We start from the raw sequence: 26,083 nt of genomic DNA, 5'->3' as shown, positions 1-26,083 counted from the left end.
AAGGGACCCATGAGCCAAGGAATACATGTAGCTCTAGAAGCTGGAAAAGACAAGGAAACAGATCCTCCCCCAGAGCTTCAGGAGGGAGCATGGCCCTGCCAACCATTTGTAAGAGAGACATAGTGCAACTGGGAAGCATCCACCTGGACTCTAGATTCTTAGAAAGTGGCACAGGGACCTGACTCTGCCCTCCCCTGGGGTCACTAAGACAGACAGCCAGTTCAGCCCAAGGCATCCACTGCCCCTCTGACCTGGCCCATGACCCGCTCCAGCTCAAGCACCTCCCAGGGCTCCTTCCTACCTGGGGGATCAATTCTTGACTTCTTGACTGGACATTAGTTCCCCCAGACAGCAGGCCAGGCGGCATCGTCAGGGACCCTGTCTGCCTGCCCCACCTCTATCTCAATAGAAGTTTGCTGCACAAAGGCCTAAACCTCAGCCTCCTGTTCCCTAAACCTCACCTCGACCCTGACCCTCCCCAGTAATTCTCACCCACGAGTGCCCTGCCCCTCCCTCCTCTCTGCTTTGCTCGCTCAGCAGCCCCCATGTTCCCGCCTCGCCCCCTCCTGATACCTAGCAAAGCCCAGTCCCCCTGAGAGGGTGAGGCTGGGCCGGGCCATGTGGCTGCTGGCAGAGCTGTGCTGGCTGACCCCTGTCCCACCCGTCATCGGCACCGGTAAGCTATGTCAGCAGGCTGGGCCCCAGCAGGCTCTTTGTCCCCGGTGGATAATGATGTCTGAGAACTTCTCCCAGGTCAAAGGGCAGCCTGATTTCAGGAGGAGACCGCAGCTCCGCCCATGCCTGAGGGCCTCTGAGCCTCTCTACCACGCCTGACAAGTCCTGTGGTCCTCGGGCTGTCTGAGTTGGCCAGTGTGTTGGGTGGGAGATCTTCCGAGGCAAGGCCTCTCGGGCAGGCTGGGAGCCCTGAGGGGGTGTCAGGTAGCAGGTGCTGTGGAATATCGGACCCTTGCTGTGCAGCTCCTGGCTCGCTGTATCGATGGGGAGGTCAACTACTTAAAAAACACCCCAGTGTCAGCACTCGACACATAAAAGGACATTTTTGTTCACACAGAGTCCAGTGTGGATATTCCTATTTGGGTAGCTCTCCAGGCAGCCCTCCTCTGAGATCAGGCTCTCTGCTCCTACCTTGTGTGACTGATGTCTTCGACATGGGGCCTGCAAGGTTGCTGTGAAAGAGGGGGGATCCCCTTCCCTCTGTCCCAGCCAGGCTTTCCCCTTCCCCCCTTCTCCCATTCAGGTGCCCTAAGTCTGAGGGTCACCTTGTACTGCCTCCCAGCCAGGTCAGGGGTCATAGCCATGGTTCCCACCTCTGAGTTTTGCTCATACCTTTGCCCCACCTGGGGCCCTGCTGTGTGGCCAGCTCAGCCTCTTCCTCCAGGCAGACTGCGTCCGGCAGCATCCACAGCGTTGGGCTTGTCCGGTCCAGTGTCCTGCGCTGTTGCTGTCGCTGTTGCTGTGGGAGCACCAGCAAGTCGTCCCCAGTGACCTCACCTCCAGGTGTCACACCCTCCTATGGTGTGGGCTGGAATTAGGAGGCAGAACTGATGGCCTGTGACTCAGAGACTAGACTGTAGAAGGCATTTGGTTTTTTCCTCGCTCTCTCCCCCTCCCTCGTGATTTGCTAACTCTGGGATAAGCAGTGTCATTGACAATTGGCAGCCCTCTGGACAGGTCCCCATGTGGGGGTCTGAAGCCTTCTGCCAGCAGCCGTGGGGGCGAGCTTGGGAGTGGATCCTCCAGCCCCACTCAAGGCTCCGAGACCACGGCCCTGGGAACAGCTTGGCTGCCTCTTCATGAGACACATGAGCCTAAACCCTCAGCACAGCCCCTCCAAGATCCTGGTCCTCAGACACTGTGAGACACTAAATGGTGGTGTGTAAAACAGCAAAGTTTTAGAGTATTTGATCTACAGCAACAGAGAACTAGTTTAATCACCTGAGAGCGAGTCCCAGCCTCACCCTCACCCGTGCCCAGGCCTGGCCTGTAGGGCCCAAGAGGAGGTGTGGTGTGAGTCGTTTATACAACTTCCCAGGCTGACCAGGGATGCTGAGGTCCCCAGGTCCCAGGGCACTGACGGTCACAAGGATGTGGTCTGGCCTCGGGGTTCCCAGTCCCCTGGGAACATGGTAGATCACTCACCCATTCATGGTCATGGCCTTTTCACCTCCAAGCTAGCCCACAGGATGGGTAACCAACCGTGATTCAGGGCAGTGGGGCAGAGAGCAGGGTCGAGGGTGGGTGCGGTGTGCTAAGGTTTGACAAAGGAGGTGACCTTTGATTGGGTGGAGGAGAAAGAGCATCTGGGGAAAGGGATCAGCAGGTCCCAGGACATGGCAGGTGGGAGAGCAAGAAGACAGAAGAACCAGCAGCCAACCCACAGAAGTGTGGACATGATAAATCCTTGCCTCCTTCAGCCACTAAGGTCTGCAGAGGCTCCTTACCCAGCGAGCGGGTCCTTCCCTCCTTGGCAAATCTTGCCCTTCCTTCACAGCCCCGCCCACCTGCCACTTCCTCCGTCTTCCCCTGGTGGAAACCATCACTCCCCCTCTGAACCCCAATGCCCTTGATTCCCACCTCTCTTGTGACCCTATAGCACCCACCTCATAGGGTCAGAACAGGCCATCATGAGATGCTGGGCACATCTATGACCCGACTCCTAATTACACCTACTCCCTACCATACCTCACAGGACATGAAATGGCTAATTATGTCATAATACTATCTATACCCAGAAAACCGAGCTCGGTATTGTGATCCTTATTTCTCCAATGATAAAACTGAAGTTTGGAAGAGATGTGACTTGCCCAGAGTCACTGAAAAGGGTTGGGCCAGGCTTACGCCCAAATTTACATTCTCAGAATGCCCCCCATTTGTACTTATGGGTGTGATTATAACTTCTGGAGGGAAAAGGCCTTATTTTCTTGCTCCACGTGTGGGAGTTCACAGTACTGGTCCTACCCTACCATCCTGTCCTTTCACTAATGACACATGTCACAGACCCAGGAACCCAGAGTTCTTCTCATCAGGGGTGTGTCCCCATCTACCCTGCTTGTAGACACATAGGAATATTCACTCCTCAGTATTCACTGGCCTTTGTTTTCTGGCTGGGCTACCCTGTATCTTTATATAACCAGTCCCCTTCTCTCCCATAGGACAGGCCAGAAGTGGTAAGTTGGAGTAGACGGGTCAGGAAGAAAGAGGCGACATGCCATTCTTTGGCCCATCTGATCCACCATCTGGGAAGGGGAGACAGGGCAGCAGGGCTGGGGGATCAGGCTGGGGGGCAAAGGTGAGGCTTTGACCAGCGCTCCCAGGTGGAAGTGGGGAATATGAGAAAGAAAGTAAAACAGAATCTTTCATTTGATGAATTGACATTTATGGAGCCCATTTTTTATACCAAGGTCAGGGCTGAAATTGCAAAGGATGGAGTAGGAGTTGCCTCATGGAGCTCTCAGCCCATGTGACGTCAGAGCTGAGACTCAGAGGTCATCCTAGTCACTTGGGGAAACTGAGACTCAGAAGGATGGCGAAGAAGTCCGCTCCCGGTCATTCAGCCGATGACAGAGTGCAATTCTCCTTCCCTACCTCTGGACTCAGACACTCAAAGGTGCCCAGGGTGAGTGCAGGGGCTTTGTGGCCTTGCCCTCCTCTCCAGCTCAGGGAGGGAGGAGCTGGGACAGGCAGGATGCAGGATGAGGGAAATTGTAGGAGAAAGGGCTGCAGCTGGTGGCTTCTTGCAGCTGTCACTCAAGGCAGAGGAAGAAAAACCTGGTAATATTTCCTGCCCACTGAGTGACAGGACCACAGAGGACAGAGAACCCGGACATTATTCCCTCCCAGCATCTCTCCCATTTCTCAGGCGGGCAGACCAAGGAGAGGGCTCCTTGCAGAGGGGTCACAGCAGGAGTGCAAATCACCGATGCCAGAGTCTGGCCTCCTCTGCCATGCTGCCAGTTGTGACTCGGGGCCTGGCATGGGTTAGAAACACAGGAGTCATCGAAGGCTTTGGAGATGTGCTCAACGGACACCTCCGCGAAGCCTTCTGGGATCACAGCCCCTCCCTCTATTCTCCCTAATGCCAGCCCTGCCTTTTGGGGCAGCCCCTCCTCTGGGGAGGCACTAGCAGAATTCCAAGTGTTGGTCACTGGGGACGTTGTACTTGAGCTTGTGGGCTTCGAAGAGGTTGCTTAGCTCCTTCATGTAGCGCTGGTGCAGCCTGTCCACCTCTTCCTGTGAGGGACGCGGTGTCTTCTGCACCTCGATGGGCGTCCCCACTGCAAGACACAAAGGAGTGAGGTGGCCCAGAGCAGGAACCACCGGAGTTGCAGTGCCCTTGGGGTTCACACCACAATGGTCATGGGTGCAGGAAAGTGCTCTTACTGTCTCACTTTCAATTCTATTTTGGGTGATAAGTTCTAAGATGTTAGGGCAACTCCAAGATTCTGATATATTACCAATACCACCAGCTGGCATTTACAAGCAACATCCCCTATAGTCATCCTAACGATCCCATATGGATAGAACCTGCTATTATTCCTCTTTGACAGGTCAGGTGATGAGGCTCAAGGAGGTTAAGTAACTTGTTCAAGGTCACATAGCCAGGAAGAATCAGTGCCAGGTGGTAAGCCCTGGGGGTGTGTTCTTAACCTCCAGGCCAGGTGGCTCTGGGAGTCTCAGATACCGTGATGGGAAGCGCCTGTATGTCTTGGGGGGAGGCGGCCCACAGCCCAAGCGCCCTGCTTCCCCCCTCTCTCTCCATGCTGGCCTGCAGTGCCCCCTTTCTAGGGAGGGATCGGGAGGCCCTATGTACCTCCTTCCTCTGGTTCTGCCTGGCTCAGGAAGAAGCTGCTGTGTTCTTCTCTTGGGAATGGCTCTGGAGGCAGCACATGTGAATTATATTCATGAAAATATTACCACACAACCCAGAGAAAGTCATGGTGTAGGGGACTGACCAAGTCTGTACTCAACTAAGGAATGACTGGGTGGTTGGAGATGAACAGACCTCTCTCTACAAGCTTTGCCATTGGAGGAAAGCTCCAATGGTGGAGCTCCACAGGTGGAATCCAAGAAGCTCCATAGGTGGAATCCAAGAAGAAAGCAAATGAGCTGTCCAAATAGCTGGAAAGACGGTGCTAAGTCCATGCACTGAAGCCCATGCCCATTATTTACAGGAAAATCCCTCAGGCTCTCTTTCATAGCCTGCTGATTGCTACTTTACACACAATTCTAACACCTGGAATGCCCTTCCCTTGTATCCATCTTCTCCGATAAGCCTTATGAGATCATCTGGTCAGAATTAAACCCTCCTTCTTTGGTATAATAAAAAAGTCAAATAGATCCTGACCAAACCTCAACTTATTTACTCAAGGGCAGGGTGTTCTTTTGGAAATGATTTAACTTCTCTGAGTCTCAGTTTGCCATCAGTGAAATGGGGATGACAGTCCCTGCCTCCAAGGTTGTTGGGATAACTGAGCTGCTGCATGTAAGGAGCCAGTACAGTGCCTGGCACACAGCAGGTGCTCGGTACTCAGTAGTGGCTACTGTTCTTTGTGTCTCTGTTAGAGTTCTCCTCCCAGACTGCCTTATATCTGCCTGTGTAACTGTTTCCCAGTCTAGAATGTGAGTTCCACAAGGTCAAAGATGTGTCTGGCCCATGTGCGTGTCCCCTTGCAGCACACAGCCTGGGCCCCTTGCCCTGTAGGTTTCCCCATCCCAGCCTGGGTCTTGGCTCACCCACGGTGGTGATGGGCTGGCGGTAGGGCATCAGACCAAAGCTGTACTGGAAGACACCACGGCCGTGGAAGAGCGGGAGGGAGACTCTCATGATCTTCTGCAGTCGGTTCTGGGTCCGGCGCAACCAGGAGCCAGGAGAGTTGTCAACCTGGTCAAATAGGTCATTCTCCCCAAAGGAGAAGATCGGCACCAGAGCGGCCCTGGCGGGAGACAGGAGAGAGGGTTAGGAGGTGCAAGAAGGTGCAAGCTTGTCGCCTAGCTTCCTGCAGGGACCCAGTGACCAGGAATTAGGGTAGAGAACAGAGCCCTGGGCCGGAAGTAGGAGGCCTCTGGTGTCTCCCAGTCCTGCTATGGCCTTGCTCTGTGACTGTGGGCAGGTCCCAGCTCTTCTCAGGACCACTGCCTGGCAGTTGTAACATGACAGGGAGACTAGAATGCTGCAGAGAGTCGTCCCAGATAAAAAAAACATTTGCAAACTTTGGAAAAGTCTGACCTGCCCCAGTTAGCTTGTATTCTTCAAAGATGCTCCAAGGTAGGAGAATAGTTCTAAGCAATGCCCCAAACTCCATTCTCCCAGATCCCCTCCGTCTCAGATCTAATGCAAGCTTTCAGCAGTATGACCCTTGACACTTAGTCCCTTTAATCACCAAATCTCCCTTCTAGACTCTTCTCTGGGTATTTGGGAATGAGACAGTACATCATCACCAACGCAGAATCTTCATTGTGAATGGATTGAGAGTCTCCCTGCCAGGGCTTCACTGGTGGCACAGTGGTTAAGAATCCACCTGCCAATGCAGGGGACACGGGTTCAAGCCCTGGTCCGGGAAGATCCCGCATGCCTCGGAGCCCCTAAGCCCATGCGCCACAACTACTGAAGCCCGGGCACCTAGAGCCCGTGCTCCGCAATGAGAAGCCTGCGTGCCGCAATGAAGAGTGGCCCCCACTCGCCGCAACTAGAGAAAGCCCACGTGCAGCAACAAAGACCCAACGCAGCCAAAAATAAATAAATTAATTAATTAAAAAAAAATCTCCCTGCCAAAATAGGATCTGCATTAATCTCTGCTGTCTTCCCACTAAAATACAATCCTTGCCAATCTCCAATTGAACGAGAGCCCTCTCCCCCGATACCCGTGCATTAGGGCGAGCCTGATGAAGCCCTTGCGGTTCCGCAGCAACAGCCTGTAATCTCCAGGCCTGGCGTTCAGTGCCTCCTGGGCGCCCCCAACAATGATGGCCAAAAGGCTGCCACCTCCCTTCCTGTTCAGAATGTGAGCGGCGCTCTCCTTGTCTGCTGAGACCAGCCCTGGGGAGAGGAAGAAGGTCAAGTATGGTGTGAAGCGGGCAGGGATGGTGGAGGAGGATGTGCTCTGGGCTCCACCCCCCGAACTGGGAGTTCCCTGAGGACTGGGACTGAGTCCTCCCCCTCTTCCCAACCCCTTGCCGAGCTCCTTGCTGGGCACGGAGCTGTGGGAAGTGCTTCCTTGGGTCTAGCCTCCTTCTCCACTACACATGTTCTTGGATTAAGTACAGAATTGTTAGAAGTCCTCCTTAAAATCCCTCCTCCATGCCTCCAGCCCTCATCTTCCTGGGCTACCCAGGGGTGGGAAGACTCACCCCCCGACATGATGTAATCCCTGAAGAAAGGGGTCCAGAACCACAAGTTCAGCATCATCAGATGTGGGCGGATGCCGGGGAACAGTGAAGAAAAACCGGTGCTCTCGGTGCACAGGTTGGTAAAAGCTCCAGCCGCCAGGATCCCGTGGGGGTGGAAGCCAGCGAGGTAGTTCCGGGAGGGGTCCAGCTCCACGGTCTTGACCAGCTGCAGGGACAGCAACCTGGTGAGTCGGGGCTGGACCTCAGGCCCTCCCTGATTCTGCCATCACCAGTGTGACCTTGAGCAACTTACTCCCCCTCTCTGAGCCTCAGGTTCTTATGAAGATGGAGATATGCGTTTGAATGCATCTAGGGAGACCGTGGTGCCATCTGTGTCTCAGACTCGCTGCTGGCTTCGGACAAATTGCTTCCCTCTCTGGCTTTTAATTTATCAAATGCAGACATTTGACCCTGTCCCACCTACCTCCCAGGACTGCTGAGAAGCTCAGGTCCATGTGTGCCATGGAATTACCAAGACTACAGGACAGGATGATCATAATTGATACATTGAATTATAATTGGTATAGTTCATACACCATCAAGGGCCACACAGGGGTGCCACTATGCTTGAAGAGCCCTATTTTAACAAAACTCCCTATGAGAAAATTTGGCGCTTAGGACCTGGGAGTGAGCATTTGCAAGATATATCGGGGTGGTTGAAAGAGCGTGCAGACCTGGAGACTGGCCCTAGTCCTGTTAACCCCTCTGTACAATGCAAATGTCTCCCTGGTGGTTCTCTGCTCCCCCCATGTCAGACCTTCACTGCCATCCATCCACCTGTTCCCCTGCCCATTGGCAGCTCTGCCCTGGTCTGGTCAGTCCTGCAGCATGGAGGGTGCCGGGGAGACCACTAGATATTGTAGAGGGAGTGGGAGAGGAGAGCTGTTTGTCATTAGCAGCTTCCAGGCAAAGTGGGCTGAGGGTGGAAGGAGAGGAACTGAGTTAACAAGTGCTGCTCCCGCCGTTTACTGGACAGGCTTCAGTGTGCGAAGATTACTGCCGGGGCACTGATTGTGTGTGTGACCAACCCCTGCTCCACTCTGCCAGTAACTGCCGGGCCTGCCCTTTACAGAGCCCTGTTATCTGGGAGGCACAGCCATCAGAGTTGGAGGCCCTGAGGCCCCTGGCCCAAGCCCTAAGCCCCTGGCAGGAGGCTCCCTGACAATTCTGCACAGGCCTTGCAGGCGTGAGCAGTCCATTCCGCTCTGGCTCAGCTCTGACACCGTGAAAGTTCATCCTGTCACCAAGCTGAAATTTTCAGAATGACCCTGAGGATTCTTGTTGCCTTCGGGCCCCAGAAGCCTGGCTGCCTGCTCTCAGAGCAGCCTGGTGGGACCCAAGGGACAGCAATGGGGGTCTGATCCTGTCTGCCCTACCCAAGCTGAACAGCCCCAAATTGTCCTGTCCTTGACCTGGACTTGATCTCCGCAAATCCCCACCCCCCCAGTATGCCCTCTGGTTACCCTTGATCCTTTGCAGAAAGGCTGAGGGGACCATAGGTGGAGGCGCCATTGCTTCCCAGATGAGGACAAACTTCTTCCACTCGTTCGGTGGGGATTTATTGGACGTGAAAATAAGAACAAGCAGAGATAATTCTGGTTATTCTCATTGGGAAAGGTGTTTCCTTAGGAACCCATCTCGGTGTGTTTCTTGAAAAACATACCTGGCTCCCCGCACTGAAGCACTTGCTTATGCATTCTCTTTCTCAGCTAGTGGGAAAATAATTTTTGTACAACCTGCCTAAACGCAATGAGGCAGTATTTATCGATATTACAATTGAAAAACGTAACTGACCTTTTAGGCCAGCAACTCCACTGCTGAGGAAGTTAGCTACAGAATTTCTCATACTTGTGCAAAATGACATCTGAACAAGATTATTAACTGAAGTATCATTTTTAGTAATACCAAAACTTGGCATCCACTCAAATGTCCATCAACAGGGCCCATTTAGACAAATTATGGAACATTCACTCATGGGCCACTGTGTAGCCATAGGGATGTACGACATAGCTCTTCCTGTCCTGATACAGGAAGATGCCACAGTTGCCTGTCGGGTGAAAAAGCAAAGAGCAAGACGATGCGTGCAGAACGTCACCAGCTGTGCCGAGAAGGGTAACAGGAGGTGGAGACAGCTCCTCCTGGGGGAAACTTTGCCTGATTCTCCACCATTAGCCCTTTAGGAAGGCTAAGGGTGAGGTTGGAAAGCTCCAAGACACAGAGACTGTGCCCTAATTTTGCTTGAAATTCACCACTAGATGCTAGTTTGTAAAATCACAGTAAGAACTGATAGAAGCTCAGGGATCCACATGCATTTGACAGGGAAGGCAGAGGCTTGTGAATGTGGGGAGCTCCAGCAGAGTGGGGACTCCTTATCCAGGACCCCCTGCCTCCTGGCCACCCTAAGATCCCTGCAGGGCCTGCGCTTTGAAAGTATGTGGAAGAGCAGGAGGGTCTCCAGGGAGGTGGTGGGGTCCAGAATCCGCAGACCCCAGCGCCACCCCTGCAGGCTCCCAGCCCAGGACAGGCAAGTCAAAGTGCTCATCTTCTCACTCCCTGCAGGTCTCTTGGTGGTACTGCCCGCCCTCTGCAGGTGGTGATGCCACAGGCCTGCAGTGGGCGACAATCCTGAACACTGTGCGCATGGAATTTCTGCAAAACAAGTCCAGTGTCCTACCAGTGTCAGTAGTCCCAGGGTTGAGAAACCCTCCTGGGGGCCTAACTGGCTGGGGCAGCAGGAGGATGGCGGGTAGGACAGGCACAGAGCTGCTCAGCATCAGGTTCCGCAACTGTCAGCAGCTCCAGCTGTAAAGAGAGCCAGATGCTGTCCTTTGGAGGTCACGGGATGGCAGGAAGACAGCCCCCTGGAGAGCTTTCAGCTGAAGAGCTCCAGTTCTGTGGAATGGCCTGCACTGGCCTCCATTACCTTATCCCTAAAAACCTCTCCCGCCTCATCCCCAGGTGCACCTTCTGCTTTAGTCACACTATTGCTCAGAAACCATGCAGCGGCAGGCTCTGGGCCTGAGCTTGCGCTCTTCCCTTCGCAGGCCGCCTTTCCTTCCCTGGTGGACTCAGGATTTAGCTCACAGTGTGGAGTGAGACCACGGAGCCAGAATCTGCAAAGCTCTACTTGAGGCCAGAAACCACTTATAGTTTTCTTTGGCTTGGTAGCTGATGTCACAAACACTCTCAGGCTACAGGCCATACTTTCCCATGGAAACTCTGGCCTTCCTGGCACAGAAGAGCGAGCCTGGGAAGAGGAGGGGGGGGATGAGAATTCAGAATCTCAAAGCTCAGAAGTCCTGGGGTGGGGTTGAGGGACGCTGCCCATGACATTCCCATGGCTTCCCTCGGGACCCAGCAAACCCTGCTCGTTTCTGCTGACAAGGTCCTGGGAGGGCACCCTGCAGAGGAAGCAGATATGGGGTAGAGGAAGACTGCCCCCACCCGGGCCCCTCAGGTTGGCTCAGCACTGCCCACTTGCTCTGCCCTTCAACATCACCCCTAATGAGCATGGAAGCCTCTGCCAGCCAACTTCCTGCCCTCTGCCCAGCCCCTGCCCTGCTGCCCTGCCTTGCCCTGCCCCATCCCACCCTTTCCCTTTGCCCAGGAGGCCCTGCTCACTGGATGCTAAGGGCTCCTGCACCCGAGCTGTTGCCCAGCCTTTGCTAGTCCTTGCTGGGCTCCAGAACTCTCAGAAGGGAGCAAGGCGGGAACTCTGACTCTGCTGCTGAGCGCCCATGACTTGGCCAAGCTGTTTACCCTCTTTGAGTCTGTTTCCTCCATTCCCTATCGCTTTACCAGCTGGGGACCTAATTTCTGGAGGGCCAGGAAGAGGTGGGGCTCCCAGATTGGGGTGGGAGAAGCCATGCAGGTGTGAAGGGCAGAACAGCCAGTCTCTGGGCTATCAGAGTCCTCCCTAGACCCACAGCCATGCCCACATCTCCCCAGAATCCCCAGCAATTCAGTAAAATAATACAAACTACTAGTTTACTAAGAACATACAAAGTGCTTTACTTGCTGTCTCATGGAATCCACACAACCCAATGATGTATGTGGCATCATCTCCACTTTACATATGAGGAAACTGAGGCTCAGAGAGACTGTGTAACTCACCCAAGGTCGCGCCACTTGTATGTTGCAGAACTGATAATAGAACCTAGTCTGTTCAGCTCCAGAGGCCACACTCTATATGTTTCTTCTCTCCTGTTTCCAGAGGAGGGCCACCTGCCCCTGCCTGGCACCTCTCTGAGTCCCCATTGCCTTCCCCATCCTATCTGGACAATAAATCATCCCTGCCCAGCTGCTTATACCCAAGAGTTTAGTCTGTCTGGGATTCAGGAAAGGAGCCAAGGTCAGTTCACTCAATCAAGGATTCTGCTCCACTCAGGACTGAACTTTGGATCCAGGGTCAAGTGTCCAAAAGGCCATGAGGTGCCCTGAGTCAGAAAGTCAGAGATTCAAAAGCACTCAAGTGAGAGGGATCAGTGTGCTCACTGGGATACATTTGTAAACTAAGGTTTAGAATGGGGCAAGGCCTTGTCCAAGGATGCCTAACATACCAGAGTGAGGGGAAGAATCTGAGAACAAGTTCAGGGTCCTCTCCCCTGTCCCTCTAAACTGACTAAATGTACAAACTTTAAATCAGTAAAAGAGCTTTGTATGTGAACTTGATCACATCCTTGTCCCTCTCTAGGGGTTAGTCTCCTCATCTTATGAAGTGTGGGGCCAGAGGGTCTCTTAGGACCTTAAGTTTATTACCTTCACCCCCAAGCATGGCTACTGAGGGGTTTATAAGATACATATGTGTGCCACACTACATGGCCCACAGAGCTCCTTCAAATCCTGTTCATTCATCAGTCCTCATACTTGCCCCAAATCCCTGCAGGTGGGAAACCATGGCCAGACAGAAGCTGGACTCTTCCCCAGGCCACATAGTGGTGGAAGCCCGGCTCCTACCCCCCAGCCCAGTATTCTGCTCACTGCACACAGGGCCGCACTTCCCCACGGACATGTGGGGTACTACGGTCCTGGCCGCACCCCAGCCAGCCCCATTACTCACTGAGACAGGGAAATAGTCCTTCATGTACTTCCATATGACCCAGCGCCTTACGGCCTCAATGCGCCTGCCCCCCTGCCATGGCTTGTCTCGGTCCAGGTACAACCAGGTTGCATACAGGATACTGAAGATCCAGAATCTTGTGAACAGGAGACCTATGAAGACCACAATGCAGATCTGGGCTGGGGAGGGAAGCAGGAACCATCATCAGTGGTCAGAGGGGTGAAGGAAGGATTTCCACCCCTATGCCCAGCACCAGCAGCACTGTCCTGTCCAGCCCTCACCCCAGGCAGAAGGGGTCAGCCTCCCCTCCCCTCAAAGAGGAAGGAATGCAGCCCATCCAGTGTCATACTGGGAGCCTGGATTTGAGGCCAGGTAGGCCTAACTCCAAACTCACTTTTTCCCACTGCACCAGGCTGCCTCATTCACTCCAGTCTTCCCCCTCCACCTCCTCTCTGTCCAGTTAAGTATCTGTATTCACCAGGTGCTCAATAAATGCCTGGGGGAGAAGTGACTGGTTTAACTGTTTCTCGTTTCCACCCTTTGGGCCCTCAGAGAAAAAGGAGGCATTCTCTCTGCCCAGCCCTCTCTGTCCACTCTCGCCCATCTTTCCATAGATAAATCCTGCCAGATTCCCCCTCTAATTAAAGTCCTTCCGTGGCTTTCTCATAACTTTAAAAACAGCCCATGTAGCTCAGCCTGGCATTCAGGCTCCCCACGGCTGGTCTGATCCCCCTCCCACTCCAGTCTCACTCACCCACATGCACCCCATGCTCCGGCCACATGAAACTGCTCAGTGTACCTACACTGAGAGATTGAGTTCCTTCAATCTCTTAGCTTTTGCTTATGCTGCTTCCTCTGCCTGCCATGCCCTTTCCTGGTGAAGGAGGCAGGAAGTAAGAGGCCAACTTGTGGCTGGCCCATGGGTTGGGGTGCAGCATGGCTAGGACCAGGTCAAGTGAGGAAATACCTTCTTACCTACGATTCCAAGTCCCTTGTGGCAAGCTAATCCTGGCTTCATCTCAGGGTCAGGGGGTCTGTGGGGCTGACCCTTACCTGATGCTAATGGAACATCATTCCCAGAGAATATTTCTCCCTCCCCATCCCATTCCTTCCACTCAACACCATGCACTCACACTCTTAAAAAGGTCAGCCTCCGGTTGTATTGCATCTGAAAGCGGGGTAGACTGGGTCTGTCATTCCTGGCAGGCTTCCAGGATAAGGGGACTTTTGACCCAGTCTGAACAGTAGTAAAATTCATAAGCCAGAGAAAATAGGTTGGGGCTCGCAGATGTTCAGTTTACACAGAACACCTATGTGCCAGGTGTTGGTGGTTCAGCCGTGAACAACAGAGAAAAATTCCTGCCCTCGTGGAGCTGACTTTCCAGTGCAGTGTTTGGGGCACTTGTTTGTTTTTTTAAATTTCTACGGTGGTAAAATATACGTAACATAAACTTTATCATCTGAACCATTTTTTTTTTCAGAGTTGCTTTCTCTTTAATTCTCCATAAGGCATCACTATTATACTATCATATATGAATATGTGTGTGTGTGTGTATTTTTTTTGCTTTCTTAAAAAAGTAGAAATTCTCTCTTCATTCACCTCTGTTTGATACAAAGTAGGTGCCCAAGTAGGTAGTTAGAAATTAAATAAAGGACACAAAAACTTCCCAACGAAGATCATTAAAGAGAAAAATCCTTTCTTCCTCTTATTACAGCTGATCTTTGACACATGCCAGGTAAGAAAAAAGGAATCACGCATGGTGATGGGAAGACTGGACCTCTCCCTCTCTGGGTTGCAGCTGAACTTCTATTGGTGGTCCTAGTAAAATATATAACTCTTCATTTGTTCTAAGCAAGTCCTTCTTTCAGCATTCCTTCAAACAATGCCTTTACTCTCCCACCAGAGTATGAGGATTTAGAGATTTTGAGCAGCAAGGTTCTGGTTGGGTAGCAGTCTCTTTAAATTGTGTGTTGGCTATGTAGAGAGAGGGAAAGTTATGGGAGAATGGCAAGGGAGGAGGGTGAGAGAAAGAGAGAAATGTATCTTCTTCTCCGGGAGCACTGGAAGAAAGCAAGCTTTTCAAAGTCGTTGCCGGTATCTCATGAAGGCCCAGGCTGCTACCATGATGAGGGCAAACACGGGCGCCAGCACCACAGTTATGGGAATACCACTTGGCTCCCCTTCACCGTGATGTCCTAGAGGCCCATTCTGCACCTGTAACCTGTGCTGCACTCTCAGGGACACAGCATAGCCTGCATTACGAAAGAGGTCTACAGCATCCTGGTGCAGCAGGTTCTTTAGGTCTTGGCCGTTTACCGAGAGGATCTTATCACCCTCCTGGAGCCGCCCATCCAGGGCTGCAGCCCCGTTCTCTTTGATGCGGCTGACGAAGATGCCACTGTCATTGGAGACATACTGCTGATCTGTGCCACCGACGATGTTGAAGCCCAGCCCTGAGGGTCCTCTAGTGAGATTGATCTCCTCCTCAGTAACCAAGTAATCCACTCTTCCGTTCATATTTTACTCTTGTCTGGCTTCCCAACCTGGGTCAGCGAGGGCTCGCGCAGGCGAAGGTGAAAATCCCATCTGAACCATTTTTAAGTGCACGGTTCAGTGGCATTAAGTTCATTCACATTGACCATCATGACCATCCATTCCCAGAATTCTTTTCATTTTCCCAAACTAAACCTCTGTACCCATTAAACAAAAACTCCCAGGTCCCCCTCCCCCAGCCCCTGGCAACCACCATTCTCTTTTCTGTCTCCATGGATTTGATTAGTCCACAAACCTCACATAAGAGGAATCATAAAGTATTTGTGTGTGTGTGTGTGTGTGTGTGTGTGTGTGTGTGTGACTGGCTTATCTCACTTAGCACAACATCCTCAAGATTCATCCATGTTGTTGTATGTTTCAGAAACTCCTTCCTTTTTATGGCTGAATAACATTCCATTGTGTTATTTGCGGCATTTGCTATACATTCATCCATCAATGGACCGATGGACAATTGGGTTTCTTCCACCTCTGTAGTTTATTTTAAAATAGCATTTAAGTAGTCACTAATAATGAAAAATGGGGAGGCTTCACACTCAAACCCATTCATCTGGCGTCTCTTGAACATCAGGAAGGAGCGGCAGCCCTGAGTCACTGCCATCGCAGGCAGCTCCCCTCCTTCCCAGGCCTGCTGGCCAATGGCTGCTGGAACCCGTGCTCTCACATCAGCCTCGTGATTCCTGGAGGATTCAGAAAAGGACGAACCACACTCCTGGTGAGTTGATCACTTTTTTGTTTGCCTTTAAGTTTTTTTAATAAAAAACTTGAAAGGGAAAGTTGCAGAAGAGTGGGAATGAAATGCCACCATTTGCATGAAGAATAATGTCCACCCTTGTGGATGCTCATGCATAGAAGCTGGAAGGACACCTGCAGATCTGGAGGGAGGAGGCAGAGGCCAGGAGGTAAGGGATAAGGATGGCTTGGCAGTTGACTTAGATTTTATCATTTTTATTTACATATCAAATATTTAATGTGAGAAAATGGTAAAGAACCTCAGCTAGGACTCTCTGCCCTTGGGCAAAATCAAAAGTCTATGTGGGTTGATCCCCCTTTCAGAAAACCGCCTCTAGAGAATAAAACAGAGTTGTTAATAGTGGCTCCCTGGAGGGAATTCCCTGGCCGTCCAGTGCTTAGGACTCCGCGCTTTCATGGCTGCTTTCACACAAGCCACGATGGGCACAGCCCAAAATAAATAAATAAATAAATAAAAATAGTGGCTCCCTGGAGGGTAGGATCTGGGGAAGTCTTTCACTTTTAGGATACATATTTTGTTTGGATGTGCTACAACAGCACGTATTCATTTTTGTAACTAACATAGCATGTTAAGGTTAGGACAAAACCTACACAAGAGGAACTTGCACTTGACAGAAAGAACTCTCCACCATCTCCCTCACCCTGAGGTCACCTTTTAACTCCTGTCAGCAAGCAAAACCCAAACTTGGGGATCTTTTCAATCCCTTAGGAAGGGAGACACCTTCTTTCGCCTTGTAACACCAAGGGGGGGAAATGTAAGAACCCACTTTACTGAGACCCAGAGAGGGTATGCAAATTGGCTAAGGTCCCAGAGCAAGCTAGTAGAATGGGACCTGGCATTCAATTCTACTCTTTTGTCTACATCATGCTCCCAACATTCATTCATTCAACAAACATTTATCAACACCAACTCTTCTAGGAGCTGGAGATGCAGCTGAGAACAAGACCATTTGAATGGAGCTTACCTTCTTCCTGTGTGAGTGTGTGAATTATAGAGGAGAGGAAAGGAAACTGAGTAAAGATGTAACCCACTGGAAAGTATTTGTTTCTGGGCCCTGAGTCCTCAGTGACAGGCCCTGGTTGACCTCTCCGGCCAATTCTTTGCCCCTCCCCAAAATGCCTGCTCTATGTGAGCCAGCCGTTCACAACATGTGTGGTGTTTACTCCCCCACTGGAAGTCCTTACTCTCCTGCCAGTCTGTAAATCCTGCCCTGTGGACTCATCTCCTAAGTATCCTTGAAAAGCGGCCCTTTCTTTCCACTCACTGCCAGACCAGGGGAGGCAATCTTTTTCTTAAAGGGCCAGATTGTAAATATTTTAGACTCTGAGGCTATATGGGGCAACTTGGAGGATATTACATAGGTACGTAATCATTTGAATTACGCAAACATTTAAAATCTAAAAACTATTCTTGGCTCATGGGCTGTACAAATGCAAAAACAATCAGTGGGCTGGATTTGGTCCATGCCACATGGGACCCCGATCTAGCTGGCGGCTACTCCCTGCTATTGGTCTAACCCCCACACCCCAAACACAGCAGATCCATAGACTTCAGGCACTGAGACCTGTCACACACAGATTGCACCTTGTCACTCCTGTACCAAAAAGCCTCCTGGGCTCCCCTTTGTCCCCAAGATAAGGGACAAGGTACAAGCTCCTGCTCGTGGCGCGAGTGGGCTCAGATCCCTTTGCTCAGCGACCCTCCCTCTAGCTCCAGACCCAGCGCTGCTTGACCTCCCTGTGCTGCTCCTGACATTGCCAGGACCCCCCGCTGGGCTAGGGGTGGGCACGGACAGTCAGACACACTCCTGCTGGGAAAGCTTTCCCAAGGCCAGCTGGGCAAGATGTCCCTCATCCCCTGTAATCCCCGGGCCTCAGCCCACCTGGCTCTGGGCCCCCAGTGCCCTTTGCCCAGGAGCCAGCCTACTTGTCGGCTTGTGGCCTCCTGCCCCTTCTCCACACCTCCTCCCACGCCCTCAGCCCTCTCTCCTCCTTCTACCACCTTCCCTCTCCTCCTCTGGCAGTAGGAGGAGTCCAGACCTACAGCCTTGGACATTTAAGGCAATTAGCTTCTCTGCTCATCTGTGGAATGGGGTAACCGGGGATATTTTAAATGTTTTAACAACCCTTAGGGCAGAGACACAGGTCAATCATCAGGGATGCTAGGGGCAGGGAACTGGAGGGCTTGCTTTAGCTGCAAAATTTCGGGGAGCTTCTGAGCGAGGACATGGGGTATGTGTATTGTATGTGTGTGTGTGTGTGTGTGTGTGTGTGTGTGTGTGTGTGTGAAATGGCTATTGACCAGTCTGTAAAGAGTATGTCCACAGTTTAACGCCAGTGTAGTGGCATCAGTGTACAGGCTGAACAGTAGCCCTGGGGGGCGCCCTCCCTACCCAGTCTGGCACCAGCAGGTGAGATGAAGAATCCCATTGCCTCCCACCCCCCCAGCCCAGCCCACCTTACCCAGAGCCAGAAAGCAGAAAACCCACTGCAGGACCACAAAGGTCTGCATCCTGCGCTCCCATGGCACGGACAAAGGTGCAAACTTCACCATGCTGTCTCTTTGGTTGGTTCCGGTGTCTTCTCTGAGCTCTGCCGCGGTCTGAGGCACCTACTTACTGATTTTTGCTGCTGCCAGAGGTTGAGTAAGCGTTAGTGGTTGGGGAGGAGGGCGCCCCACCCCACACTGCCCAGCCCAAGGCCTCCCTGCCCCCGCCCTGGCAAGGATCTGTTTCCTGGTAGAAAGCTTTGAACCCACTTGCCCTGGAGCCAGGTAAAGGAAGGAGGAAGGGAAGAACATTTGCCTCCTCAAGCAAAACCTTATCTGCCAGATGCCTTTCTCTGTGCCTGAATCTTGCCCTCCACTTGGCAGGTAAAGCACTGAGTATAGGGCAATCCTGTCCCTCTTCACCTACCCAATGACACGGCTGCAATAACTGTCTCTTCTCTTCTGCCACTGTTCCCCTCCACAAGCATGCAGTAGCAACTCCTGTCCACAAACCCTTCGGCCCCGCCGTCTCCTCCACCTTCTGCCCTATTCATGGAAGAGCCCTGTCTGCATTCCACATCCTCCCCTCCCATTCTGTCCTCCCTCCTCCAGACTTCAGATGCCATTGTCCCATGGAACTGCCCTTGACAAGCTCACCAATGGCCTCCATGCTGCTGAATCCAGTGGTCCCTTCTCAGCTCTCATCTTGACCTCTCGGCAGCCCGAGACACAGCTGGTCACTCCCTGCTCCCTGAAACCACTTGGCCTGTGGACTCCACACTCTCCTGGTTTCTTTCCTGCCCCTCTGGCTGCCCCTGGGTCTAATTGTGGCTCTTAGCCTTCAGCAGGCTAAGTGTTGGAGTGCTCTCTTGCCCACTTAGTCCTTGTGAAACAAGAGGGAAGAGGGCAGAGCACAACCTTTAAAAGAATGACATAGGGCTTCCCTGGTGGCGCAGTGGTTGAGAGTCCGCCTGCCGATGCAGGGGACACGGGTTCGTGCCCCGGTCCGGGAAGATCCCACATGCCGCGGAGCGGCTGGGCCCGTGAGTCATGGCCACTGAGCCTGCGCTCCGCAACAGGAGAGGCCACAGCAGTGAGAGGCCCGCGTACCGCAAAAAAAAAAAAAAAAAAAAAAGAATGACACAGCCCGACGACGCGACATAAACTGATTAGGACCAAATAAGTCCAAGATGGCGGACGAGTCGACTTTCACTAGACTTTGTGTGTGTTTAATTTTGGCTGCACCATGCAGCATGTGGAATCTTAGTTCCCCAACCAGGGATAGAACCCGTGCCCCCTGCAGTGGAAGCGCAGAGTCCTAACCTCTGGACCACCAGGGAAGTCCCTCTAGTGGACCTTGAGCCTCAGTATACACTCATTGTAACATATCAGCAAGCTAAATGTCACACCCACAGGTGCCATGACAGTTCAAGGCCAACCATAAAGGTCAAAAAGTAGGCGGTGGCCCAATTCCTGGAAATCCCCACCCCTTCCCCAAAATAGCTGGAATACTACTTCCACTCAGTAACCTATGTAATTACCCACTCCTATAAAAACTGACAACCGCATACCCTGGTGTCTTTCTCACCTTCTGAGATGGCCTACACTCTGTCTGTGGAGTGTTTCTCTCTAAATAAATCCACTTCTTACCTATCACTTTGCCTCTCACTGAATTCTTTTTGCTATGAGACATCAAGAATCTGAGCTTCATTAAGTCCTGAGACCAGGCGTGTGATCTCAGTTAAAAGATTGTGGGTTCAAGTCCCAGTCTGGGTTTTGGCTGGGTTCCAGTTCCAGCCCATAGGTTCAAGCCCCAATCTGAGTTACACGGTTTCACTTGGAACCTCCCTCTTCTCTCCACCCTCTCTCCTGCAGAGATTTCATCCAGGCTCATGGCCTTGGAGTCTATCTGCAGGACAAACACTTCCAAACTGCATCTGCAGCCCTGACTTCCCCCTGGGCTCCAGACTTGACTAGCTAGGTGGCTACTTGACATCTTCCCTGACAGCCGGCTCAGCACCTCCATCACAGCCTGTCTAAAACTGAACTTGACCTCCCCTCACCTGCCCAGGCTGGCCTTTCCTCTGCTGTTTGCCATCTCAGGAAAGGGGACTCCAGTGACCTGGTTCCTCAGGACAAAACCTTAGAGTCACACTAGACTCTTTCCATCCCTCTCCATCCAACTCTCTCAGTCAGTTCTCCTAAATCTCTCCATTTAAATGTACACTTTGTACTGAAATGTATCAAGCATACAGTAAAAGGCACAAATCCTAAGTGTAGGAGTGACACATTGTCACAGAGTGGACATACTGGTGTGACCTCTGCTCTGATGCACAAATAGAACCTGACCAGCACCCGTGTCCTTGCCTGTCACTCCTCTCCTCCCTGACCCTCACACCAACCTCGTCTCTGCTTCGAACTTTATAATAAGTGAGCCTTACACAATATACCCTCTGGGACGGTCTCTTTTGGCTCAAGATTATATTTTGAGAGTCATCCAAATTGTGTGTATTTGTAGTACGTTTGTTCTCGTTGCCATATAGGACTTCACTCTGTGAATATGCCAAAATTCATCCATTTCACTGCTGAGAGGTATTTGGGCTGTTGTCTGTTTCTGGCTATTGTGAATTGTGCTGCTATGGGCATTCTTTTCTATTTTCTTTTTTTTTCCAATTTTTTTTGAGAAAAAATTGACATATATCATTGTATAAGTTTCAGGTATACAGCATGATGGTTTGATTCACATATGTTGTGAATGATTACAATAGATTTAGTTAACATCCATTGTCTCACATAGTGCAATAAAAAGAAAGGGAAAAAAATCTCCTTTTTATGAGAACTCTGATCTACTCTCTTCCCAACTCTCCTATGTATCACAGAGCAGTACAGGCATTCTGTACATGGCTTGTGGTGCACATTTCTATACTTTTCTGTTGTGTGTGTGCCTGGGAATAGACTGGCTGGGTCTCCTGGTATAAAGCCACGTATTTTCCAAAGTGGTTGTACAAATTTACACCCACAAGGGCCGCATGAGATTCCAGTTGCTCCATATCCTTCTCAACATTTTAGCCATTGTAGTGAGTATGCGGGGATACTTCATTGTGCTTATAGTGATTTCCTAATGCCTAAGAGGTTGAGCACACTTTAATATGTTTATTGGCCATTTGGATATGATTTTATATCAAGTTCATGTTCTAGTCTATTGTCGATTTAAATATCTCTCACGTTGGAAAGCTGCTTTCCACACCCACAGCCAGCCTCTTTGATTGACTCTGACATCAGCGTTCTCACTGATCTCTGTCACTGTGCCCTTTCTCCCTCCCAGAATCTCAACAGCCGGAGGGACTGCTGGGTCAGAGTATGTGACTGCAGGAGCTTGGCAGTAGTAGGGCCAGACTTTTCCCAAAACAGCAGCACCAGTTTATACCTTCACCAGAAATATATGCGAGATCCCCTAGATGTGTAGCCTCTCTGGCCCTTGGTGTGGTCAGACTGACTATTATTTGCTAGTGTGCACAGTGGTATCTGGTTGGGATCTTGCATTTCCTGAACATGAATGTTGCACATGGTTTTATTCATAGGAGTTTCCTCTGCTGTGAAAAGCTCATTCTTAATTTTCTTCCATTCCTCTACAGTGTTTTTTGTGCTTTTTGCCTAAATTTGAAGTTTTTCATGCACTCATGTTACTAACCTTTGAAGTCACACATATTGCGAATCTTTCCTCCCAGTTTTTAGCTTGTGTTTTAAGGTGTCACTGGATGAACAAACATTTTACATTTTAATATATTCATATTCATCAGCCTTTTATTAAATAGTCATTGCCTGGTCTGATTCGGGAAATCTTTCCCTACTTATATTTACCATTAAGAATTTAAAGTTTGGGACTTCCCTGGTGGCACAGTTCTTAAGAATCCACCTGCCAATGCAGGGGACACGGGTTCCAACCCTGGTCCGGGAAGATCCCACATGCCACGGAGTAACTAAGCCCGTGTGCCACAACTACTGAACCTGCGCTCTACAGCCCTCAAACCACAACTACTGAGCCCACGTGATGCAACTACTGAAGCCTGCACACTCTAGAGCCTGTGCTCTGCAACAAGAGAAGCCATCGCAATGAGAAGCCCGTGCACCACAATGAAGAGTAGCCCCCACTCGCCGCAACCAGAGAAAGCCCATGCACAGCAATGAAGACCCAAAGCAGCCATAAAATTAATTAATTAATCAAAAAAAAATTTTTAAGTTTGTTGTTTGTTTTTCATATGTAAGTCCTTACTGCATCTGGATGTTTACACAGTATGAGTTAGGTTCCAATTGCATCTTTAACATATGAGAACCATTCTGTGCAGTCCCATTTGTTCACCACCCCCCTTCCCCAATGAGGTAATGTGCCACCTCTGTCATACAATAGATTTCTACACATTTGTGGCCTGTGTCGGGCTTTTATTCTCTTTTATTGTCTGTTTATCTATCTCTGCCAGTGCCACACCATCTTAATTATTTACTTAGCTCTAATATCTAGGAGGGCGAGCCTCCTTGCTCTTCTGTCTTACAATTGTCCAGGCTATAATTCACCTTTACTCTTACATATACATTTTAGAATCATCTCAACAATTTCCAAAATTCTCTCTTGGAATGTTGGAATTCATAAAATGTCGAATCACAGTTCATTTTGAGGAAACACACATGTGAATAAAAATGAAGGAAAGAATAAATGAATTAAATTCCCACATCATAATATCTATTAAAAGAGCAACAAAGAAGCCACAGGAAGAAAATAATAATGATAAAAGCAGAAATTAATGAGAGGTTAGAAAAAGAATAGCTCTAATGAATAAATTAAATTTTTAGTTTTCTAAAAATAACTAATGAAAAAAACATACTACTAGCTAATGTAATCAAGAATAAAAGGGACAAACCACACATTCACAAAGTAAGAAAGGATAGTGGAGATATAATTGATGTAGAAGAAATTTTAAAAGTCAAACAAGGGAGTTCCCTGGGGCCTAGTGATTAGGATTCGGCGCTGTCACTGCCACGGCCTGGGTTCGATCCCTGGAACTGAGATCCCACAAGCTGTGTGGAGTGGACAAAATAAAATAATAAAATAAAATAAAAAAATAAAAATCAAAAGAAACTACTTTGCAAACTTTAATGCAAAAACATTTGCATGTTTAGACACAACTGACTGTTTCCAAGGGAAATACGATTTACCAAACTGAGCCAATTAATGATAGAAAACCTAAACAGATGAATTTCCATAGAAGAAACAGAGAATATTACCAAGGAATTTCCCCACAAAAAAGCACCAGTCCCAGACAGTTCCACAGGAGAATTTTGCCAAATCTGCAAAGACTAAATAGCCCCAATGCTCCATAAATTGTTTCAAATCTTTTAAAATGAAGAAAAACTTCCAATTTCTCTCTTAGGTAGCAAGTATTACATTGATATTTAAACACAATTTTTCAGAAAGCAGCACAAAAAAGAGAACTATAGACTGATCATTACTTATGAATATTAAAGCAAAACATTTAAATAAAATGTTAGAAATATTATAGTAGAAAATTTCAGGAAACAATCCAACATCACATCATATACCATGAACAGGTAGGATTAGGGAAACCACTACTATAGTACATCGGATTAATAGATTTAAGAAGAGAATCACATGAAACAATAGATGCTGAAAAAGCTCTTGACCAAACTCACCACAGAGTAAAATTGATGAGTGGTTTCTTTATATTGTAAAATATATATACTTTGTTCCTAAAGCTAGAATCCAAATTAATGGGGAAATACTAAGGGCATTTCCATAAGATCAGCAATAAACCAAAGAGGCCCTCTACTATTCGACATTGTACTGGACACATTAGGCAAAGCAGTGAGAGAAGAGAAATCAATAAGAGGCATAAGAATTGGGGAGATAAGGAGTAAATCCATCCCTTGCAGGTGATATGATTGTCTACCTGGAAAGCCCTAAAAGTATTTTGGATTTGTCTCCATTATTACCATTTCTGGAGTTGTTCATTTCTTCGTGTAAACCCAGGTTTGTATCTTGTATCGTATACCTTCTGCCTGAAAAACTTCCCTTAATGTTTCTTATAGCACAAGCCTACTGGGAATTAATTCTGTTGGCTTTTGTTTGTCTAAAAACATCTGTATTTTTGCCTTAATTTTTGAAAGATATTTTCGCTGGATAAAGACTTTTGAGTTGACAATATTTTTTCTTTCAGCTCTTTAAAGATGCAATTCTTTGTTCCTCTGAATATATTGTACCTTTTTCACTGGCTGCCTTCAAGATTATCACTTTACATTTGGTTGCAGCAGTTTTAATATAATGTGTCTAGATTTAAAAAACAAAACAAAAAAGTCAACTATCCTGTTGAGAGTCTCTGTGTTCTTGGATCTATGGTTTCATCTCTCATTATTTTTGGAACATGTTCAGCCTATCTCTTTAAATATTTCTTCTGCTCTGTTATCTCTTCTCCTTCCAGGATTTCAGTTACATGGATGTTTGTTCAATATTGTACCACAACACTTTAGGCCTCTATTCTGTTTGTTTGTTTTCTCTCCTTTTTCTCTTTGTGTTTCAATCTAGGTAATTTTTATTGACCTGTCTTCAAGTTCAGTGATCCTTTCTTTGGATGTGTTGAGCCTACTGGTGAGCCCTGAGAAGCTCTTCATTGGTTGTTAAAAATTTTAGTATTTCCATTTGACTCTTTCTTATTATTCCCAGCTCTCTGCTAATTGTAACACTAGGTTCTCAGTACAGCAGGCTGCCTATCTTTGAGACATGCACTTCCTTGGTCCTGTGTTCTCCCATGCTCCTCATCAACCACTACCTCCCTTCTGGGTCTCAAGGGTTGGCTGCATAGATCCTGTCAGGTGACCTTCTCCATCTCACCATTCCCCCCAGGCTCCAGTGATAGCTCCTCCCCTTGTCCTTTTAAGCCTATAACGGGCAAGAGCTCCCTGATCTGGCACATAATAGACACTCAAATATTTATTGGATGAATGAATGAAAGTATCTGGAGCATAAAGCGTTGGGAGAATGGAGGGAGACAAGCATGGAATTAAGAACTCAATTATAACTAATTGGTAAAAGGCCTTGACTTCTTTTGAGCTCCCAGCAAGCAGGCTGAGCTGTCCAACTAGAAATAACCAAATGGACCTGAGTCCAAAGCCAAGTGCAGCAGGTGGGTGCTGTGCAGAGGGCTCCATCAGCTGCTGGGTGCTGAGCTCCCAGGCATGTGGGCAAGGTCCTGTGTGCTCTGCCATCCAGATGGCCTCCTGCCTTTAGCAAAAGAAGGAGGGAACCCTTTTTGACAGTTTGACCCTAAGAGCCCAGGATTTCTGCCTTTGCTGCTGGCTTTATGCTGGGCACAAAAGAAAGGTATTGACTGGTCCCTGCTCTGCTTCTCATTCCCTAGGTGACCTTGAGGAAGCACAGACCCTTTCTGGGCCTCAGTTTCTACATCTGTAGAACAGATGGAGTTAGAGCTATAGGGGAAAGAACTGAGATTAAGGGCCTACTATGAGTTGCTCTTTATATTGATACTTATTAAACAGCTAACATTTTTGAGTGCCTACTATGAAATAGGCAATCTATGTGCATTATTACATTTAATTCTCAAAGCAACCCTATGGGGTAGGTGCTATTGGTATCACTAATTTACACACATGAAAACTGTCATCTCACATAATCCTCACAACTCTCCAATGTAGCTGTTGGTCCCATCACAGCTCTGAGAGGCACAGTGACCTACCTGAGAGCTCTCAGCTCACAGGAGGCAGAAGTGAGGTTCCGTTTGGGTCTTTCTGGCTCCAG

General features: G+C 49.5%; 1 protein-coding gene and 1 pseudogene across 1 annotated transcript; both read right to left on the bottom strand.

Annotated features, from left to right (window-relative positions):
• Nucleotides 1-2,736: 2,736 nt before the first annotated feature.
• On the bottom strand, nt 2,737-19,002 carry MOGAT2 (monoacylglycerol O-acyltransferase 2). The gene is made up of 6 exons (XM_022593854.3): nt 18,234-19,002; nt 12,467-12,645; nt 7,369-7,573; nt 6,883-7,057; nt 5,755-5,954; nt 2,737-4,295 (listed from the first exon to the last, which is right to left on the bottom strand). The coding sequence occupies exons 1-6, from the start codon at nt 18,322-18,324 to the stop codon at nt 4,141-4,143; spliced, it is 1,005 nt and encodes a 334-aa protein (XP_022449562.1). The 5' UTR covers nt 18,325-19,002; the 3' UTR covers nt 2,737-4,140.
• LOC111184880 (synaptojanin-2-binding protein pseudogene) lies at nt 14,149-15,166 on the bottom strand (annotated as a pseudogene).
• Nucleotides 19,003-26,083: the final 7,081 nt, after the last annotated feature.

Source organism: Delphinapterus leucas, chromosome 7 (genome assembly GCF_059928025.1).
Source record: "Delphinapterus leucas isolate spDelLeu-1000000601 "Yukka" chromosome 7, BTC_Dleu_Yukka2, whole genome shotgun sequence".
Lineage (NCBI taxonomy): Eukaryota > Metazoa > Chordata > Mammalia > Artiodactyla > Monodontidae > Delphinapterus > Delphinapterus leucas.
Note: the sequence above shows the minus strand (reverse complement) of the source record. Positions and strands in the feature narration are given on the sequence as shown.

What these genes read in the sequence shown, in the direction of transcription:
- MOGAT2 (XM_022593854.3), bottom strand. Translation starts at nt 18,324, where the DNA reads ATGGTGAAGTTTGCACCTTTGTCCGTGCCATGGGAGCGCAGGATGCAG. An exon ending in GGATTACATCATGTCGGGGG is followed by an intron (nt 7,058 to 7,368) that starts GTGAGTCTTCCC and finishes TCCTCTCCCCAG; the next exon opens with GGCTGGTCTCAGCAGACAAG. An exon ending in CCAGCCCATCACCACCGTGG is followed by an intron (nt 4,296 to 5,754) that starts GTGAGCCAAGAC and finishes TGTGTCTTGCAG; the next exon opens with TGGGGACGCCCATCGAGGTG.